The sequence below is a fragment of the Leopardus geoffroyi genome, chromosome D4, assembly GCF_018350155.1.
Source record: "Leopardus geoffroyi isolate Oge1 chromosome D4, O.geoffroyi_Oge1_pat1.0, whole genome shotgun sequence".
NCBI classification, from domain to species: domain Eukaryota; kingdom Metazoa; phylum Chordata; class Mammalia; order Carnivora; family Felidae; genus Leopardus; species Leopardus geoffroyi.
The window spans coordinates 26947077-26969169 of NC_059342.1; the positions used below are offsets into that span (position 1 = coordinate 26947077).

At 50.5% G+C, this 22093-nt stretch overlaps 1 protein-coding gene across 1 annotated transcript in view; it reads right to left on the reverse strand.

Annotated features, from left to right (window-relative positions):
- GOLM1 (golgi membrane protein 1) overlaps positions 1-22093 on the reverse strand; it is a 57776-nt gene that overhangs the window by 25254 nt on the left and 10429 nt on the right. Inside the window, exons 2-4 of the mRNA XM_045469010.1 lie at positions 20765-20913; positions 18772-18951; positions 2084-2138 (exon numbers count right to left, since the gene is read on the reverse strand). Coding sequence (XP_045324966.1) covers positions 2084-2138; positions 18772-18951; positions 20765-20893 — 364 coding nt within the window. The 5' untranslated portion in view covers positions 20894-20913. The remainder of the gene's footprint in view (positions 1-2083; positions 2139-18771; positions 18952-20764; positions 20914-22093) is intronic.

A 22093-nucleotide genomic window follows, 5' to 3' on the forward strand; every position in this document is an offset into this window, starting at 1 on the left:
AGGCCAGACAAGACAAGGAAACTCTGCAAAGGCCCCGGCAGTCAAGTAACCCACTGAACTCGTGACCTTGCATCTCTCCTACTCAGATCCTTCGAAGCAGAGCCGGAACTAGAATTCTAGACCAGCCCTGTCCAACAGAAATACAATGCAAGCCACGTCAGTAAACCACAGTTTTAAGAACTAAACCAGATGTAGCATTAACTTTAATAAATCACCTGATCTAACCCAACAGCGATGCAACATTATCATGCCAACACAGAATGAATATAAATATATTCTCTCCTTCACGCTGTCTTTGAAATCTGGTGTGGACAATTACAGCACGTCCCCATGCAGACGTTAAATGTGCACTGGGAATTCATGATCTGAAGTGAGTTTTCACAGAATCTACCCTGGAAAAGTAGACTGATATATACCCAAGCTGCCCCCCAAACACTTAACGTTCCCAATAACGGAGTCAAGTTTCAGTTTTAAACTTAAATTACTGAAAATTAAACAAAAATGTAAACTTCTGTCCCTTCCCATGAGCCACATTTCAGGTGTTCACTGGCCACACGGCTCGTGGCCACCACTCTGGATACTGTGGCTCCAGATGAACCTTCCCGTGCAGAGGCGGAACTGCGGCTTGGGCGGCTGGGAGTAGTTTCCTACTCACAGCAAAGGCCGGCCCTCGCGGGACCCAGTGCTCTGTGATCTTCCCCAGGCTCGTCTTGTGGCCATGTGGGCTGTGGGCCCCCAGTCCCAGCGGAAGGGGGAGCCAAGCACAGAGGGGCTCACCCCACTACTACCCACACTGCTGCTTCCTAGGGCCTGACAGAAAACCGGCCTTGACTGCCAAGCTGAATCAGGGCAGCAAAGAAATGGAATTGGGCTGCATCATTTCTACAATTTTCATAAAGAAACTCTGAATTGGGGGTGGCCCCATTAAAAGAAATCCTATACATACCACATATATTATACATATCACATGCCATATATATCACACACGTATGAAAGGTGATCTGTTCTATATACTTCTTAACCTATCAAAAGGTGAGAATCTGAATTCTTGTGTACATAACATGATAGGAATAGACAGGATTCAGTAGACAGAAAGGAAAAAGTTAGGATGTGAGGTCCCTGGGTGGGGAAAAACACAGTCTGGAACAATGCTGGGAGGGTCTGACCACAGCAAACCCCCTCGGGCGTCAGGTTCCCCTTAAGAATGTAACAGACACCACCTACTCCCCCCCAGGTTCCCTCAGGAATTTGATGAAAGACCTAACTGAAAACAAGTAGACCTTAAAACGTATGACCCACAAGGAACGGTACGGCCCCTCACACGATGGAAACGAGCCAATCGGGAATGGACAATCCCGAAACCGAGAGCTACCCGGTCAGTAAGGGTAGGACCTGAGAAGAAATAACGGGGAAGGGATGGGGCGGTGTGACCAGAACCTTATGAAACAAGGACCCTCGCCTACAGTCTTCAAGCATTCACTTTCGAATGCCCTCTCTCTGTAAAGAGAGCTTTCATACTATTCTTCCTTTCTGATCTTACACTTTAACAAACTTTGCCCGCTGCTCATTTTGTGTCCACCTCCTCATTCTTCGAAGTGGGGAGACAAAGAACCCTGGGTATTGAGGTAAAAAAAATTCTTACAACAATAACACCTTGTAATGCGTTCAACAATGTTTTTAAAAAGAAAAGCTCTTTAAGGAACTGTAGTTTAGCAAAAAGAATATACCAAAGATTACTCAATTTGGGGCACCAGGGTGGCTCAGTCAGTTAAGCATCTGACTTTGGCTCAGGTCATGATCTTACAGTCCATGAGTTTGAACACTGCACTGGGCTCTCTGCTGTCAGCTCAGAGCCTGCTTTGGATCCTCTGTCCTCCCTCTCATTCTGCCCCTCCCCCCTACCCCCCTCTCAAAAATAAACATTTAAATAAACAAACAACAACAACAACAAAAACAGATTACTTGATCACTTGTGATCCTACCCATTAGATTAGAATGGGAGTCACCACAAAGGGACAAGAGGAAAGATGGGCTTTTCCTAAAAGATCTAATGTCTTGTATAAAGAAGGGGATTAGAACTCACCTTGCAGGGTTCTGATGAGCTTCTCACCTGTGGTGATATTATTCACTAAAACCGCCTGCAAGGAAGATAAACACAATATGAAACACCCACAACCTAACAACTTAGAAGAGCCTTGATAAGATGTTCCTACTGGACAAAAGGGGGCAGTGCCCCCCGCATCCCCCACCTCCCAGCAGCTGTTGGGAGGGATCCGGCACAGCCCTCTGGCTGGGCACTCGGACGGTGCTGCAGCCAGAAAAGGAGCTCACACGTTGGGAGGTTTGCTTTCTGAACAACAGCCTGTAACCAGAGCAAGGGGTAAACGGATCCTCCCGCTACACTTGGGCCCCACAACGTGCTCCCCTCCGTGAACTTCGGACTCTCTCTGGGGGAGCCCAGGTGCAGACACAAGTCAGACCACAGTCGGCAGAGGAGAGGAAGGGCTCCCTACACCCGAGGTGGGGGGTGGGCGGGACAGAGGGTTCACAGGGCTTACACCAAACTGGAGAGGCTGAAAACAGAGGAGGAAGAAACAACACAGGACTCAGGAGAACAGTGAAAACCAAGGAAAAAGTGAGGGAAGGAGTGTGGAGTAGTATAACGTAACAAGCAGCCCGTGACTGAGAGCGGCTGACTGCTTTCACCAGCCGCCCTTCTGAGCTCTCCCTGTCTGCTCACTCGCTTGCTCTCCATGCCAGGTTCAAGAGGTAGCCAGCACAGGATCCCGTTTTAAAGGACAGGAAACTGAGGCACAGACTGCTTAAGAGCCTCAAGGCCATGAGGCTTTCTTCACAGCAAACATGCAAAGCCTAACCCTGAGCCCCGGCAGGCCTGATCCAGAAAGCAAGCTGGTGGTCACTACTTGCCAAATCGGGATCTAAACCCCCAGCAGGATACCAGGCTTGTGGGCTGTGCCCAGTGCTAAAAGCAACCGAAAACCTGAAGAAGAGGGGACTAAAATATTAAATGGTAGAGCACCTTACACAGGTAGGTGTTGTTTTGCACACACACAGAGCTGTGCATCAGACGGTCATGTGAACATTTCCTGCCTCGTTACAATCAACGAAGTCTGCAAACTCCCACACGCACACCGGACAGGCTGGAGAGACGTATGTCTGCCCCGTCCCTGCTCACTGGTGGACAATGACAACCAGGCCACCCGCTGCTTCTAGCTTCCTCCCGGACCTCTGACCAGCCCCTACTCTTCCTTTGGCTTGTACAGGGCTTTCTGGAGTACAGGGGTGTGCTCCCAGAAACGAAATGTGGCCAAACGAATCGTGTTTATTTTGGGAGCTCTGAGGCCACAGAACATTTCCTGGCACAACAGGAAGGAAGTCACAGTGATGGTATCCGGACAATTAATCTCTCTGGGAGAGATCATCCAGAGAGGTGTTTGTAGATATTCTAGCGGGTGGGGGAGAGAAGAGAGCCCTGAGTGGCAAGTTGGCCGGCAGAGAAGGGGGGGGGAGGGGGCGGCTCTCACAGCAGGGAGTCAGATTTGCACAGCTCAGTTAAGGCTTTCCCAAGTTCGGCTGCAGACATGAAAGATGACCCCAGGATCGCTGCTGCAGTCCCACTTCTAAATCTACAGCCAAAAGAACTTAAAGCAGAATCTTGAAGAGTTATCTGCACCCCCGTGTTCACAGCAGCGCTATTTACAACAGCTAGAAGCAAGCCACCCTCAACAGACGACTGGATACAGAAAATGTGGCATCTACATCCAAGGGAATATCATGCAGCCTTGAAAAAAAAAAAAGGACTGTCATATGCTGTTGCAACATGGGAGAACCTGGAGGACATCATGCAAAGCAAAATCAGCCAGCCGCCAAAGGACATATATGGATGCATTCCATTCATGTGCTGTGTCCAGGGCGGTAAAAGAAACAGAAAGAAGAAAGATGGTCTCCCCGGGGCTGGCAGAGGGGAGGGGCATTAGCAATTAATGGGTCCAGAGTCCTTGCGCTGCAAGGTGAGGGTGAGAGTTCAGCTGCACAACAGTGGAAATGTACACTTGAACATCCCCCCTGGCACATGCATGGAAACCACCTTCCCTCCCAACAGCAGGGCTGACACAAAACAAAGAAAGAGGGGCGCTTGGGTGGCTCAGTCGGTTGAGCATCCAACTTCAGCTCTGGTCATGATCTCACAGTTCGTGAATTAGAGCCCCACGTCGAGCTCTGTGCTGACAACTTGGAGCCTGGAGCCTGCTTCAGATTCTGTGTCTCCCTCTCTCTCTGCCCCTCCCTGCTCGCTTGCTGTCTTGCTCTCTCTCAAAAATAAACATTAAAAAAAAAAACAGAGAAAGAAAAGGGGCACTTAAGAGACTGCACTCTGATGATCTGCAAAAGCAGATTTCTCCTGGCTAAACCATTTCTATAAAAATCATGGCATTTTCACTCACTCCTTCTCCACTCGCTCTCCTTGGACCCACTCCAAGAAATCCACAGTGGAGTCTGCAACTACCTGAGGGGTGAGGAAAGTTTAGGAACTGCTGTGGTCAAAGGACCTGAGATCTCTGCATCTCATGTGACTCTACTCTTCCAAAGAAAATACATTTTAGTTCTCTTCCCCCACCTGCTTAGTGATGCATGGAAAAGTACAGTCTCTGCTGAAGTAAATGAGCAAAGAGCCATAAAACACCATCAAGATATTTTATGTGCAGTTTTATATTTATTGAAAATCTCCTTAAATCATTTTCAGGAAACCATGAAAATGCTTCTAGCTTTTTGGAGACTCAATATGAAGAAAAAAATCTGCATTAAACAATATTATTTTTAAATGAATTACATATGCTACTCCAAACAATCCAACTGTTTTTCCCATTTTGGTACTGACTGGCTTCCTGCAGAGTGAGTGTGTGTGTGTGTGTGTGTGTGTGTGTGTGTGTGTGTGTGGACTGTCCCCTGGGACACTCAGCAGCAGGCGAGGAGGCAGGAAGTGCCACCAGAGTGTAACTGGAAACTGAACTCGGAAGGCCTTCAGATGAATCACCCACGTACAAATTAATCATAACCATTCTATTCTGGGAAATGAGTACACGTGATTAAATTATTTCTACATTAGATTCCTAAAAAAAAAGCTCAACATTTCATAGTAAATTTTCAAAGTAGTAATTTGACAATAAATTCTATTACTCTAAAAGCTCCGTAAGACATAAATAACTTTTTTTTTTTTTTCAACGTTTATTTATTTTTGGGACAGAGAGAGAGCATGAACAGGGGAGGGGCAGACAGAGAGGGAGACACAGAATCGGAAACAGGCTCCAGGCTCTGAGCCATCCGCCCAGAGCCCGACGCGGGGCTCGAACTCACGGACCGCGAGATCGTGACCTGGCTGACGTCGGACGCTTAACCGACTGCGCCACCCAGGCGCCCCCATAAATAACTTTTAAAAATCATAACTTTGGGAAAGCTCGCTGCAAGTATGATGCGGATCATGTAATAAATGAGAAAAGGTGACCTCTGCTGCATTTGTTTGGCTCATTAAAATAATCTGCTTTGAGCAGCACCTGGGTGGCTCAGTCAGTTGAGCCACCGACCCTTGATTTGGGCTCAGGTCATGGCCCCAGGGTTTTGGGTTTGAGCCCCGCACCGGGCTGGGCATGAAGCCCTGCTTGGGATTCTCTCTTCCTCCCTCTGCCCCTCCCTTGCTCTCTCTCTCTCTCTCTCTCTCGAATAAAATTTCTTATTCTTATTAAAAATAGTAAAAATTTTTAAAAAGAAAGAAAGGAGGGAGGGCAGAGAGTGAGTTCAATGGCAAAGAAGCATCGATTACTTATTTATGGTGCTCGGCTAAGATTACACACTCACAGCAGCACCACTCACGTCACCAGCAACCACCTCACACCACGGCCCCTGTGGGCCACATACTGGGGGAGGCAGGCCTCTGGGAGGCATGCTGTCCTCCAGCCCAGGGGCCACGTGACAAATTCCAGAACTCAGCACACCTGCCCGGCGTGTGCAGCAGGTGTCCAGCACGAGCGTGGGCCCGGAGGCACGAAGGTGGGCCTTCCACACTGCCACCCGGCTCTCCAGACAGGCCTTCTGCATAAGTCAGAGGGAAGGGGATGCAGGCACACGTGACACAGCAGAGAGGGGTTAAGTCCCAGTGAAAAAGAAGACGGTCCTCAGAAAGGCTAGGTCTGAGCATAGACCCAGGACACCAGAAAGTATAGGAACCTGCAGCTGGACCTTATTCAAGGTCCAGCAGACGGCAGGGGCACAGGGGTGAGCGTCCGTGCGTGGGTGCGGAGATGGGAACAGACCGAGACGAAGAGTATCAGACGTTCCGCTGAGGGAAATGAAGCCGACATAAAAGGATAAACACCACACGATCCCACTTATGAGATGTGCAGGGCAGTCAGACTCCGAGACAGGAGGTAAAACCACCACTGCCAGGACTCGGTGGGTGGGGGGATGGGTGTTAGTGTTTAATGGGGACAGAGCTTCACCGGGGAAGATGAGGGCGCTCTGGAGGCGGCTGGTGTGACAGGTGCACGGCAATGTGAGCGTAATTAGCGCCACTGCACTGTGCATTTAAGTACGGTTAAAATGGTCATTTTATATCATGCACATTTTAGCACAATAAAAAACAATAGCAAAACCCCAGAAAGAGCATGAGGCAGGGAACGAGCGTGCAAGGGCGTGGATGCCAGAGAGCAGGAGTGGGCAGGGGGTGAACAGGAGACCAGGGGTGAGCGCGTGTGCTCCGGGGGTCAGAGTCAGCAGAGCGAGCAGGAGGACCCGGTCAGCGGGGGTCGCCGGGAGGGCAGAAGGTGGGTGGGCAGGAGAATGGGCTCAAGCCATGGAGTTGTGAGAGAAGGTCGTGGGGGGATTAAGCAAAACTCTATGTGAAGCTTGGAAAAAAGAAACACACCCATCCGGGAAAACACCCAGTTATGCGCAGGGCACGGCTGCCGTCTACACCCAAAATGGCCATCTGTCTTCTGTCCTCAGTCATGAAGAAAGAACAACATCCCCCACCCCAGCTGGCTGGGGGGGGCAGGGCTGAGCCCAGGATAACCCAGGCAGGTCACCAGGTGTCCCCAGCTCTGCAGAGAAAGGCCCACTTTCCACTGTGGTGACAAGCACGACGTGCAAGGGGGGGCGGCTTTGGACGGACTCTGGCCCATGCCCACCCCCAGGAAGGGGCACACTGCTGCAGAGGGGGAGGAGGGGAGGAGGGGAGGGGAAGAGGGGAGGAGGGGAGGAGGGGAGGGGAAGAGGGGAGGAGGGGAGGAGGGGAGGAGGGGAGGAGGGGAGGAGGGGAGGAGGGGAGGAGGGGAGGGGAGGAGGGGAGGAGGGGAGGGGAAGAGGGGAGGAGGGGAGGGGAAGAGGGGAGGAGGGGAGGAGGGGAGGAGGGGAGGAGGGGAGGGGAGGAGGGGAGGGGAGGAGGGGAGGAGGGGAGGAGGGGAGGAGGGGAGGGGAAGAGGGGAGGAGGGGAGGGGAAGAGGGGAGGAGGGGAGGAGGGAGGGATGGGGCCAATGGAGGAGACTGCCCCCCCCCCCCCGTCCCCCCCGTAGCACCTGCCACAACTGCCTTTTAGGTCAAACCCACGCAGGGACCTACTTAATCAGGGTCAAAGAGAACTCCCAGGAGGACCTGAACGGGACACACCCTGGGAACTCCAGAAGGTTCCTTGATGTTTCTCCAGCAATTGACTGAGGCTAAGTCCACAAGCCTGCATCCTTCTGTCAGCAACTGCCTGCTGCCAGAGACTCTGGGTCCCTTCCCCCTAGAGCCGCTCCCTTTCATCTTGCATTCCTCATACCCAGCCCTCAGCTCTTCCTGCTCCCTTCCCGACAGCAGCCGGAAGTCCTGCCCGGGTAGAAGACCATACCACAGGGGGGTGCGGGTGGAGGGCAGGGCCTGAGATCACCATCTCTGTGTTCAGAGGAGGACAAACACTCGTGGCAGCACAGACAGCACCAGGATGTGGAGCATTCCCCCTGCTCCTTAACCAGCCAAGGAAACGCCCCCACTGGCCCTGCGGGGCAGAAGCCCTGGGCTGAGCCCCTTCTGCAGGCATTAGTTCTTTTGTTCCCAAATGGGAATCTGAACAACTTCTCCACCCTCACCTGTGGGAAAGGCCACAACTTGGCAAATTCAGACTTTTTGCAAACAGGTGCACACAGATACTCGATGCGTAAGGGGTCACAGAACCGACTCCCAGACCCCCACTTGTCAAGCCAAAGAGGTAGGTCAGATGTTCTTTACGTATTTCACTGTCCTGCAGTGCGGGGTTAAGAAGTTCGGAGGCGAACGTGGGGTCCAGCAATGCCACGTCTCCAGCCAGATGAAAGCCCGCCACCCCCCACACCTGCCACAGCAAGGAGCACGGAGATGCTCCTTCTGGTAAGAAGCCAAGTCCCGAGCCGGCACCTCCACAGACACAGGAGAGCGATGCACAGAAAACGCACCTGTCAGTCCTCCCCCGCAACTCCGCATCGCACCTTCTGCTGGAATCAATCCCAGGCCCCTTCCCACGGGGGCAGGAGGGAGGGAGGGAGGGGACGCCCGCTGCAATGCAGGGACAGTGCAGAAAAGGGAGTCTGTGGGAGGGTCACGTATTCTGCGGTTTCCAGTAACACACACTTTTTTAACGTGGGAGATGAGTTACTCGAGTTTAATTACAAAGCTGTCTGAAGGCCACATCTAGCCAGCAAACCACAGAATTTAGTCTAAATAGACCCTTTCTCAAGGGAGACAGATTTCTGCTAGACTCCCTTCCTGGGCGTTCCCACTGCTCCTGCACAGGCCTTTCCACATCCCACCTGTCACGGGGCCCGTGGATGCCTCTCCCTGCTGCTCACCTCCATTCTGCCTCCTCCCTGCCCTGCTCCCTGCTCCAAGCAGGCCCCCCAGGCCCCGGACCTACCTTTCAAACCCCCCAGAGAGCTGGCAGCTTTGTTCCACCGACAGCTTAACCCATGTGATGGTTCCCATCCTCAAACTCAAGTCCAAGCTCCTGAGTGGTTAAAAGATCCTTCTTCAAGGGGTGTCTCTGCTCTATCTGCCCAACGCTGCCCACCCCCCATGCTCAGCCACCAGGGGCTGCCCCCACCTCCCCACACCCTGGGAGGGACACAGTCACAGGGCACTACCAGGTGAGACAGGAGGGGACTCTTCCCCGGCTCATGCAGTGCAGAACGTGGACACCATGCCCTGCCTGCCTGGAGGAGGCAGCGGAACGTCTCCTCCGTGTCTCCGGCACCCAACTTTTAGTGTGCCTTCCTGAACAGCAGAGGCTGTAACGCTGAAGTACATTTTCCAGACTCATTCCCTATGGGATTTAGATTCCAGTCGGATGCACTCACTTGACACTGAAATGCTGTGCAGCTGGGGGGCTGTAGGTACAGAATGGAGCAAGAAGCGGGGTGCCCCCAGCTCTGGGCTAAGGCCGCAGTGGCAGCCTCCTGGTCCAGCCATCCGGGAGGCCACCCTGGGATGAGATGCTCCTCCAGACCCTTCCCACTTTTCTGCAGGCACCTACTTCCCTGCACTAAACCCTCTCTGCTTAACGTCGCTAGAATGGTTTCTCTGTCTGCAACTGGCCCTCACAGACCCACTTACTCATCTTTTTCCATCACCCAACAGGCAGACAGCAGACGCAGACTATTCCACCAAGGGGCACAAGCCCAGCGCCTGGCAGAGTAAATACTGAATGGATGCACAGACAGACATGGAAAATCAGCGGCGATTAAAAACAGGAAAGCTGTTCTAGAACACTTGATTCTTCCATCAATCACAGTAATAAAAGGGGATAAAAATCGAAGACAAGTCCACTCTGGTCCCCCAAGAAAACCACCTCTCTGGAAGAACATCACCACGCTTTCAGGGGCACGAGAAAAGCTGGCCCAGAGAGAAGAATCTGGAACACTCTGAAGGCTGTAAGAAAATTCAGCAGGGTAAAGCCCAGGTGATGGAAAGCGCCAGCAGCCGGGGCCCAGCCCCCCAGGCCACTCCGCAGGCCCGAGAGCCAGTGCATGACCTCTCCAGGGCCCAGGCTGCACCTGCAGCTCAGAGCTAAGGACGGGCACTTCCAGCAATGACAAGTGCTCAGTGTGTGAAAGCACTCCGAAAACTCTGAAGTAGGACAAATGACCAGACTTAACATTAGTCACTTGTTCTTTAGAAAGTCACTCTTAGGGGAGCCTGGGTGGCTCAGCTGGATAAGCATCCGGCTTCGGCTCAGGTCATGGTCTCGCGGTTTGTGGGTTCAAGCCCCGCGTCAGGCTCTGTGCTGACACCTCGGAGCCCGGAGCCTGCTTCGGATTCTGTGTCTCCCTCTCTCTCTGCCCCTCTCCCACTCATACTCTGTCTCTCTCTCTCTCTCAAAAATAAGTAAGCATTAAAAAAAACCACGTGACCTGTTTGAGGGGCACCTGGGTGGCTCAGTTGGTTAAGCATCCGACTCTTGATTTCAACTCAGGTCAATCTCACAGTTTGTGAGTTCAAGCCACGCATCAGGCTCTACACTGACAGCACAGAGCCTGCTTGGGATCCTCCCTCTCCCTCTCTCTCTCTCAAAACAAACAAATAAACATTAAAAAAAACAAACCCTATTTGATATGTAAAAATATATTCACCTGTAAAAAAATAAAAGTATTTCACCAAAACTGTGGTGGCTTAAAAACGTGACCCCAAGGTCTTTGACACTGTTCCACAGGTGGAGCCTAGTTCCGGCCCTTTTCAACGTGGGCCGGCCCTAGCGACATGCTCCTAGGAATGCCAGTGACCCTCCTGACATCTGAAGCAGCCAATACAAGGGGCAGTGGGCTGGCCAGTGTACCCCCAAAATTCATGTCTACCCAGAATCCAAGAATCAGCTTGTTTAGAAACGGGGTCCGTGCAGATACAGTCAGGATAAAATGAAGTCGCGCCCAAGTTAGCAGGACTCAAGATAAGAGGCAAGAGTTCCAGAGACACAAAGGGAAGATGGCCAGGTGAGGACGGAGGCAGAGCCTGGGGACGACAGACGGCAGAGGCCAGAAGCGGTTAAGGAAGGCCCCTAGAGCCTTCAAGGGGGCACAGCCCTGCTAACACCTTGATGTGGAGCTTCCAGCCTCCAGAACCGGGAAACGATACGTTTGTACTGCTCTACGCCTGGTTGGGGTGAACCTGTTATGCGGCAGCCCCCCAGAAACTAACACAGAAGGTGACGGCCTCCTCCAGGCCCACCCCCTCCTTCACTGTCAGGACGGCACCCTGAGAACCCAGCCTCCAGGCTTCAAGGAAGCCGAGCGGCCGTGTGGGAAAAGCAAGCATTGTGGCCTTGACCCCACCGAGGTCTTGTGTCACTGACCACCAGACATACGAATGAGGGAACCTTCAGGTGACTCTGCCTTGAGCCTTTGGGCACCCAAACAGAGAAATGTGGAACAGAGACGATCTTCTGCTGAGCCCTCCCAGATGAGCAAGATAAACGCTGTCAAGGTTTTAAAGCTCTAAGTTTTGCGGTAATTTCTGAGGCAACAATGGATTACCAGAACGTGACATGTGCATCTTCCCATTCAAAACACAGTCGCCTGTACCAATTAGATACGAAGGGAGTCTACAAAAGTTCCCTTCAGCAAACATTTACGAAGAATATTCTCGTCTGGAAGGGGTGGTCACCTCAACGCTGCTAAGAGAATAATGCATAATAAGCCAAGAGTTTCTGGGTTTTTAATGATGTGCAAAAACCAGACGTGTTCAAGTGTGTTTCTCATTTAATCCCCCCACCCCTGCTTATTTTCATAGCTTACTTACATTTACAAAAACTTGAATATAACAATGATGTTTAAAAGTTTAGATGTCAACCTGTATGTTTTAAAAAGAACATTGTCTCTGAGTGATGGAAGCACGGGGGATTTAAAATTTGTTTTTCATTTTCAAAACGAAGAGTAATAGTATTTCAGTCATTTAATGTTTATTTATTTTGGGGGGGGAGAGAGGGAGAGGGAGAGAGAGAGAGAGACAGAGAGAGAGCGAGCATGCACAAGCGAGCAGGGAAGGGGCAGAAAGAGGAGAAAGAGAATCCCAAGCAGGCTCCACACCGTCCGTGCAGAGCCTGACACAGGGCTCGATCCCGTGAACCTTGAGACGTGACAGAAGCCAAAATCAAGAGTCAGACACTCAACGGACTGAGCCACCCCGGGACCCCTCAGTAATTTAAAAGGCAATTTTTCTGAAAGTTATTTAAGGCTGCCTTACACAATCATTTTGTTGTTTATTTCAAAAAACTGAATATCCCTTCTCATATACAACTCACCAAGCGACTACACCGGTGTTTCTAACAAGTTACAGAAGTGTATGTTAGCCTGCATAATTGCGTTTATGGACTCAAATCATCTTCACCATACCTATTTCTGCCACAGACGAGGAAGCAGAAAAGAAGGGAAATGAAAACAACAGGTCCATCTTCAAGAATCAGCTGAAGTCTCAGTTGAAGTGATTACAATAAAAAAACAAAACTCAGGGCGCCTGGGTGGCTCAGTCAGTTGAACATCCGACTTGGGCTCAGGTCATGATCTCATGGTTTGGGAGTTCGAGCCCCACATCAGGCTCTGCGCTGACACCTCAGAGCCTGGAACCTGCTTTAGATCTGTGTCTCCCTCTTTCTGCCCCTCCCTGCTAATGTTCTCTCTCTCTCTCAAAAATAAGCAAACGTTAAAATTTTTTTAAAAAATCAGAAACTTCAGTTCAAATTTTTAAAAAATCAGTGAAGGGAGCCTGGGTAGCTCAGTTAAGGGTCTGACTCTTGATTTTGGTTTAGGTCATGCTCTCACGGTTTGTGAGATCGAGCTCCATGTTGGACTCTGCTGACAGTGGAGCCCACTTGGGATTCTCTCTCGCTCTCTCTCTCTGCCCCTCCCCTGCTCGCGCTCTCTCCCACTCTCAAAATAAACAAACCTGAAAAAAAGTCAGTGGGTGAATTCAAATTACCAAGATAGAATCTGACTGATCAATCCTCTGGCCGGTCGACACACGTAACAAACTATTACCTCTGAAATTCTTAATAGTGGGGTGAATGGGTGAACAGGTGATTGGGGACTAAGGAGAGCACTTATTGTGATGAGCACTGGGCGATGTAAGGAAGTGGTGAATCTCTATTCTGTCCACCTGAAACTAACACAACACCGTATGTTAACTATGCTGGAATTAAAACTCTTAAATAAAAGTTAGTGACGGTGACTATCTTTGGGCAGGAAGGAAAGAGGGAAAGAACAGAGAAGGAGAATACAGGGGACCTCAACTTTATAATATTTTTTGTTTTAAATCCTTTCTGGGGGAGGAGCACATAGGCACGAGCTTATTATTCTTGTGACTTCTCCACAGTTCCTGCTTGCAAAATAACACTGTTCTAGGTCTTGTTACAGACCCACGGCGCGGCTATCCGGAGCTCATGTGAGGTTTCACACTGGGGCCCACCTGTTCCGGGCGACATGGGAAGGGGTGCCCAAGCAAGCTGGCCTCGGAGCTGAGGCGCTGCACACACACCCATATTCCCACTCTGGGGGAGCTGGCAACCTCGGGGGAAAAAGTGGTGAGCAGTAAGTTTCCAACTTGGCGCCCCTCCTAAAAAATTTCCAGGATTCCAGTAAACGTGGGTAAAGATGTAAGAAATACCTTAGGAAAAAAAAAGTATTAACATCAATTAACGTTGTAACAACACTGCTAGATTATTTTTAAAGAATTATATCTCTCGGGGCGCCTCGGTGGTTCAGACGGTTGAGCGTCCAACTCTTGATCTCGGCTCAGGTCGTGATCTCACACTTCATGAGATCGAGCCCCGCGTTGGGCTCAGCACTTCAGCCTGGAGCCTCTCTCTTTCTCCCCTCTCTCTCTGCCCCTCCCCCGCTCACTCTCTCCCTCAAAATAAACTTAAAAAAAAAAAAAAAAGAATTCTATCTTTTAATCATAAAGCCCATAACTTACTGCCCTCTACTTAAAATCATTTCATTGAGGAATCAGATTTGAGGGTCAAAGAAATGAAAATAAAAACCCTGGTAAGGCAATTTTATTTTTAAAAATGCAATACTGCAAAACGTCCAGCGTCTCCGTCACCGTTCTCCAGATGAGCTACCTGCATCGCAAGGATCTGAGCACTTAGAAACGGTTGCACACGTGTGTGCATCATCTTTTGAGAAAAATTCAATAGTCTCTGAGACCCAACATCCGAGCGACAGATGCATTCACAGGGAGACCGGTCGCCCGATCACAAGGTGACCTCACCTCCCAAGGCCCAATTCTGAACCAAACAGCAAAAGGCAAAAGACACCAGAGAAGCTAAGAAGACCACGCCTTGGCCCAACTGCTCTCCCACTGAACAAGACTATTAATCAGCAGCCAAACCCAGCCTTTTTATTACCAGAGTTCTGCCTCTATCATTCACACATGTGCTGTCCTATATATGGCTATTTAAATGTAGTTAAAACTAAATAAAATTCAAAACTCAGTTCCTCAGGCCCACTAACCACACTTTAGGTGGTCAACAGCCATACGTAGCCAGGGGATCTATTAGACCACCAAGTGACTCTTGATCATTCTGAGAAAGAGCCTCATTCCAACTCAAACTACAGGTGCTACCCTCCTAACATAAATATACACATACATTATGTACATATATATACATATGGTGGGGGGTGGGGAATAACATACAGGGGTGACAGACCAGCCCCACTTCTCTGCGAACTTCCTGGCCATATTGAAAGAATCAGGTGTTTTTGCCAGAGAATTTGGAATTAGGGCCAGAGGAGAGCTAGCTGCAATACTGTGGTCTTTTGGAGCATAGGGATACACACAGGATCCCATCACCCAAGCTTCAACAACTTTGGACTTGGGCCAGACTGGTTTCCTGCAGCACCCCCCGCCCCATCCACCCCCAGTGTTATTTAGACGATGGAGAGCTCTGGAGAGCCCCCCCTCACCATGGCCCTGTGTCTGCAGAGCCGAGGGAGGCCCACCAGGGGGCTGTCCAGGGTCTGGGCCTCGTCCTGGGGGATGGCTACTAATTCTCTGAGCCTGACTGGTGATCTCATGAGGCGGTTGAGAGAAATTCAGGGAACAATCCCTGTGGCATGCTTACCTTGGTGCCTGGCTAAGCAGAGACTCCGTGAACGTGAGCTCTCGTCGCTGGGGTGGTGACTGTCACTAGGACACTCTTTCTGTGGCCCAGCTGCAGTATTCGCTCTTGGTTCTCATGGACACCCTAGCATCTTTTTAATCCTTTCTTTTTTTTTTTTTTTAATTTTTTTTTCTTTTTTCCAACGTTTTATTTATTTTTGGGACAGAGAGAGACAGAGCATGAACAGGGGAGGCGCAGAGAGAGAGGGAGACACAGAATCGGAAACAGGCTCCAGGCTCTGAGCCATCAGCCCAGAGCCTGACGCGGGGCTTGAACTCACGGACTGCGAGATCGTGACCTGGCTGAAGTCGGACGCTTAACCGACTGCGCCACCCAGGCGCCCCTTTAATCCTTTCTTAAAGGTAGGACAGTTTTGTTTCACGGTTTTAACTGGGGGGAAAAAGGTCCTTACCAAAAAGAACAGCATTACTACCACTGATGCTGTGGTTTACTACTACCCCTGTGTCTGTGCTGTTATTGTTAACTATGATCACTAGGGTTAGTTGTAGTAACACCAGCTACTGGGTCTTGAGCTGCTAGTCCTTGTCAAGCATTGTGTTAAGCCTTTCATAAATATTATCTCACTGAAACCTCACAAAGCGTAACGGGGATTCTGCTGTTATTCTCAGTCGAGAGCTGAAAACACAGGCCCAGAGAATTTAAGTGATTTGCCCGATATCATGGAGCTACAGAAAACAGGATTTGAACCCAGGTCTGCCTGACTGGACACCCCGTGCCTTTTACCACTACACCAAGTTACAGCTTAGATCCTCCTAGAGCTAAGAAACTAGCCCCCCACGCCCAAAATTAAACCAACTTTCTATCACCTATTCTAAAAGTTCAAAACTCCAAATGAAAAGAGACTCTTATTCTTCCCCAGTGTCTGTCTTTCAAATGTGTGTTTCACCCTCTTTACTGGGACTCCTAGATTTTCAGTATCTACTGTGAGTTGTTTATTGCAACTACAAGAGCCTCCCCCCACCTTGAACCCCCAAACAATTCTTATTGGGCATGTGGCAGGACAGCTAAGACCTTGCATTACGCCCCCTTTTAAAAAGAAGTCATAAAACTGAAGCATTAGGAACTAAGGTGAGGGTGGCTCATAGGTCAAGCATCTGACTTTGGCTCAGGTCATGATCTCGTGATTCCCGGGTGTCCTGCTGTCAGGACAGAGCCCACTTCGGATCCTCTGTCTCTCACTCTCTCTTTCTCTGCCCCTCCCTTGCTTGTGCTCTCTCAAAAATAAACAAACATTTAAGGAAAAAAAAAAAAAAAAAAAAAAAGGACCAAGGTGAAAGAGTCACCTGGTTTCTGGCTGGAAGATGTTCCCTCTCATTTCTTCTTATATAGGGAGACATTTCCAGGAAACAGCTGCTCAGTCATATTTCAAAGAATTCCAAGCTTGTGATCTTATCTCCACATCGGCTTATACTTAAATGAACCAGCATTTCTATCTCGAGGACTCACCTGTGGGATGATGCTTCACTGACTGCATTACCTAGAATTCTCTGGAACAACCGGTTTTATGCAGCACATTCTCTGAGGAGTCTGCCCACCCGATACGGGAAACCTGGTTGTTTGCCGCCCATTTTACAGGGGTCTGGAGCCAAACCAGCGTGTACCCATACCCGAGGAGAATGCCCACGAGCAGAAATTAACCCACAACCTCTTTTCCTTCTCCCCACCCAAAACGTGCACTCACACTTTCATGCAACACACATGAAATGTTCAGAAGTTTGGAGGAGACTGAACAGAGTAAGAGATTATCACGCCCAGAATTTTGGATTTCACAGGACAGTAAAATTTCAAAAGCACTTGGCAGACTGATGGAGTTAAGAAAACAAAGATACTTACATTAAAAAAAGGGGGGGCGAGGCCTGGGTGGCTCAGTCAGTTAAGCATCTAACTTCAGCTCACGTCATGATCTCACGGTTCGTGGGTCAAGCCCTGCATCAGGCTCTGTGCTGACAGCTCAGAGCCTGGAGCCTGCTTGGGATTCTGTGTCTCCCTCTCTCTCTCTCTGCCCCTCCTCCACTCGCACTCTGTCCCCCCCTCTCGAAAAATGAATAAACATGAAAAATAAATAAATGAAAACAAGGATACCTAAAAGCAACAACCAAACACCACACATGGACACACACCCACCCTATCTCCCATCACTACCGTTTCAAAAAGAAAAACCCTAAAAATAAAAACATAGAAAGGCCAGAGGCTCAGAGTAAAAGGCCACTCTTCCTAAGGAGGAGAGTTCAGTTTTTAGGTCATGACACATGTACACACACAGGAGTGTCGAAGCAGGCAGACAGACACCTGAAACACCCCCCTTATTTTTCCTCCCTCCCTGCACAGGAGAACTGGTTCTAGACCCCAGCTGGCCCTGGCCGGAGAAGGAGCCCATCTCCGCCCAGTCCTGCTGGTCCCTCCCGGGTCCCCTCCCAGCCCCACACTCCCCAGTTCCCACCACACTCTTCCTTCCCAACCTGCCAGAGGCCTGGAGGCCAGAGACCTTCTCTTCACATCCTGCAAAACCCACATGGAGTTTCTGCCAACTCTATTCCTGCAGAATCAACTCTCCTTTCTCCCCGAAATCTGCCTTAAGGGGTTCTGCATACACACTGTGAGTGATGTCTGGGTCCTATTCTAATCAGTTCCAGAGGATTTAAGGAGCATAAATAGTGCCACCCACCTACAAGAAAAATGAAGAAAAATTCGGAAGCAATTTACTCTAACAACATTGAAACTGGAACAATTTCCAGAGGAGAAATACACATTTGCGAATGTCGTAAATGAAGAGTACTTCTCTAAACCAAAACCACAGTGAGATATCCCCTCACAACTGTCAGACGGCTAAAGTCGAAGAGACAAGAAACAACAAGTGTTGGCGAGGATGTGGAGAAAAAGAACCTTCCTGCACTGCTGGTGGGAATGTAAACTGGTGCAGCCACTGTGGAAAGCAATATGCAGGTTCCTCAAAAAATTAAAAACAGAAATACCATATGATCCAGCAATTCCACTTGTGGGTATTTACCTGGACAAAAATACTAATTTGGAAAGACACTCCATGTTCACCGCAGCATTATTCACGACAGCTGAGGTATGGATGCAGCCCAAGTGTCCATCGATAGACAAATGGACGAAGACGACGTGGTACAAACGTACAACGAAATATTTCTTGGTCATAAAAAGAGAATGAAATCTCGCCGTTTGTAACAACACAGGTGGACCTAGGCGCTATTATACTAAATGAAATAAACCAGAGAAAGGCAAATAGGTCATAGGATTTCACTTACCTATGGAATCTAAAAATAAGCAAAAAGACTCACAGAGAACCATCTGGCGGTTTCCAGAGGGAAAGGGGGTGAGGGATGGGTGAAACTGGGGAAGGGGATGAAGAGACACAACTTTCATGCACAAAATAAAGAAGACAGGGACACCACGTACGGCACTGGGAAAAGTCAGTGTGTCACAGCACGGTCAAGAGGCCCATGCCACATCATCACAAAAGTCCCCACACGGTCGCTCATTCTCCCACTGAGACGAACCCCACGCTGTCTCAACCGGCATCTGGAACAGAACTGAGGGGAAAGCAAAGCGGGTCTTGCCTTTTCATCCTGGTATATCTTGTTGACGCTCTCCAGCTGCGAGTCGTGGCTGGACTGGATCCGGTCAAGCTGCTCCCGCTGCTTCTCCAGCTCTCCCTGGAACTCGTTCTTCTTCAGCTCCACGGCACCTCTCTCCGCGGCCGCCCTGCGGACCCTGCCCTCCAGCTCCAGGATCCGAGTCTACAGGGACCCCACAGCGTGTGAGGGAGAACCCCACGCCGTCCCTGGAGGGCTTCTCCCTCCCAGAAGCCAGCGACACGTGGCACACAGGTGCTCCAGGGCCCCATGGGCAGTCCTGCTGGACCTTTCCTCCTGAGTCCCCTTCCCCAGCCAGACACTCCCCACTCCTAACTGGGCAGAGGCCTCGTGCCCCAGACCTTCTCTGCATGTTCTGCACAGCCCACATGGAATTTCTGGAAATTGTGTTCCTGGAGAATAAACCACTTCCTCTCAAAAATGTGCTTTAAGGGGTTCTGTCTGTTAAGAACAATACTGGAAGTGAATTGTGCAGAAGCTACGACAGGGTTTTGAGAGAGACAAGTGTTATAAGTAGAGGCATTCACTTCTCTGCGCTTCCTTGTGGCCACTGTGACCTCCAAGGAAGTACCACCGCACCCCTCCCAGGGACTCGGGGAGGCTGGAATGAGGTAAGTACATAAAGGGCCTCACGCTTTAGCAGGTGCTCAAATATTTAGTTCCGTTTCCCTCCCCTGCTGACAGAGCACTTAACTCTTTGGCAGACAAATCCTCTGAAGACAAATTCAGTTCCTCAACCCTGGACACCAAGCCCACGTCTGCCCAGAGAACGGCTCCAGTGGAAGATCAGATGAAAGCACCCCCCCCCCCCCACCCACCCAGGGCAGGCAGACGTGGGGACGCTCAGATGGGATGGGGTTTCACGGCTGCGAGCCCAAGCTCTGCCACTGGAAAGACTGGGATGGAATCCCAGCGGCTCTTGTGCCTCGGTCTGCACCCCCCCAGGGAAATGGGGAAAATGAAGTCCCACACTTAGAGTTCGTGTACAAAAGAAGACAGTGTATGTAAGCACTGTTAAGTATTCTGACACCATTAACATGGCAAGGAAAACTTCCTTCAAGACTCCTGCAACAGGGGTCATGTCTATGCAGCAGGGGAGAGGACCGGCTCCACTGTGAACACAGCCAGGACAGTTAAGCGTTTAGAGCCAACAGAGTGAGGGGTCCGTGGTAGGACAGTATTAGGAGGAGACATGGAGGGCAGGCGGATTTCTTGCTAAAGGCAGGCCAAGGGGTCAGACTTCAAGGAAGAGGGAGCGGGTGCCTGATCAGATACTGGGAGGTAGGGATGACTTAGCAGGATTCTTTGCTAAGTGGGCTGGGCCGGCTAAAGACGGGAGGGGTGGAGGGAGGCCAAGATGGAGGCCTCGTGGGGAAGAGGGGTCAGAGGCACCTGACAGGAGTCTGGTCAACGAGACTCTCTGTCATTGTGTAGCACCTGCCTGACCCACGATGACCAACAACAAAATGGAAAACTAAAATGCATACCCTTAATTGATACGGATGATATGACTGATATGATGTTACTGGCAGTAGCCAGTAACAAGTGGCACCTCTACGTACACATTTCTCACATGCATTATGCACATACATTCCCAACACCGTTGAGACCTAGAGAGGACTAGGGGACCGGATGGGCTGCGGTCAGTGTAATTAAGTAAGTGGCCTTCCCAGAGCCAGCCCCAGTGGCTCAACTGAAAATCGTCCGCTCACAGGAAAAGCAGAGAGGGCTGCTCTGGCAGCAAAGAGGTCCTCTCCCACCCCAGGGCACAGCTGGTGTGCAAAGTCCGGCCCCGGGCAGGGGGCAGGGATATGTGGAGGCCCCAATTCAGGGTAGGGAGCATTCAAGCCACTGAGTGTAGTACTTTAAGGGGTAGTGAATGGCAAACCCGTCAGACCCCACCACTTGGCAACTTTAAATATTCTCAGACACCCATGCAAACAAACCAGCAAGACACCTGGAGATCCACGCTGCGGGAGCTGGCGATCCAGTAGTTGAAGCCCAGGACGATGATGCAGGCCACCAGGGCGGCCAGCACCAGGGGCGGCGACTTCATGCTCCGGCGTCCGTTTCCCAGGCCCATCATCTCAAAGGCTGCGCGAGAATCTGCCAAATAAAACAAGCAAATAAGCCTCCACGCCAGCAGCACCGGACCCGAAGCAGGCCACATTCACCCTCACAGCCAACGCGAAGGCATTTTCACCTCAAGACGAGAAGCCATCCAAGGAGAAGACCACGTGGGCAGTGCACCCCGAGCCCACGCTGGTGTGCGTCCCCAGGGGGTGGGCCAGCCTCCCCAGGACAGGCTCGTGGGAGTGAGCATCGTCCTGGAGACCCATCACCTGCTGGCTGGAGACCTCGGGCACACAACAACTTCTTGTGCACCTGTTTCCTCCTCTGTAAAATGGGGATAAGCGTAGTACCTGCCTCTCCAGAACAGGTTGAGAATTAATCATCTCTGTGAACAGCAGTAGCAAATATGAAATGCTTCCGCATCACTTTAGGGGGAAAAAATCCATTTCTGATTTATTCCCCAAAGAGGGCTTTTTTATTTGAGGCCTAATAAGAGAGGGTTTTTCACGCTGGACAGAATTACTAATGACACCCAATTAAAGCATTTGGTGAGCAGAGCCGGGAAAGCGCCCAGGACTGTGGATGCCCACGGAGTAAGTGGACCACCCGCCCCCCGTAGGGCTCTGCCAGCAGGAGTGAGGCACTGGCCCAGTCTTGCTCTGAATGCCTGCTTCTCTCTCTGGGTTCATGTCCACGTTAAGCAGGAGAACTTCACGGATAGATCCCCTTCTCCAGAGAGGCCCAGACATGGCCTCTACAAGAAGGGAGCCATCAGCTTTGTCCGTGGGCTTCCACCCAAGACCAGGTCTGCCTAGACACCAGCACTGGGCACAACGCACAAGGAAAGCCGACCTTTCCAGATGGCTTTGCTGAGCCAGATAAAATGAGACCTTATCAGAGGGAGGGTGGCACGCACAACAAAAGGCATCTCTGAGAACAGGGACCTTTTTATGCCAGGTGTAGGCCACAATGGAGGCAGGAGGGAGGTGTGAAGGGCGAGGGGGGAGAGGAGGGGCAATCAAAGACCATGTGGGACTCAACCTCCAGCTCAAGTTCATGTGAGTAAGCACAGAGAAGAGCTGACAGGGCCGGCTCTAGCCCTAAAGTATTTCTTTTTTTTTTTTTTTCAACGTTTATTTATTTTTGGGACAGAGAGAGACAGAGCATGAACGGGGGAGGGGCAGAGAGAGAGGGAGACACAGAATCGGAAACA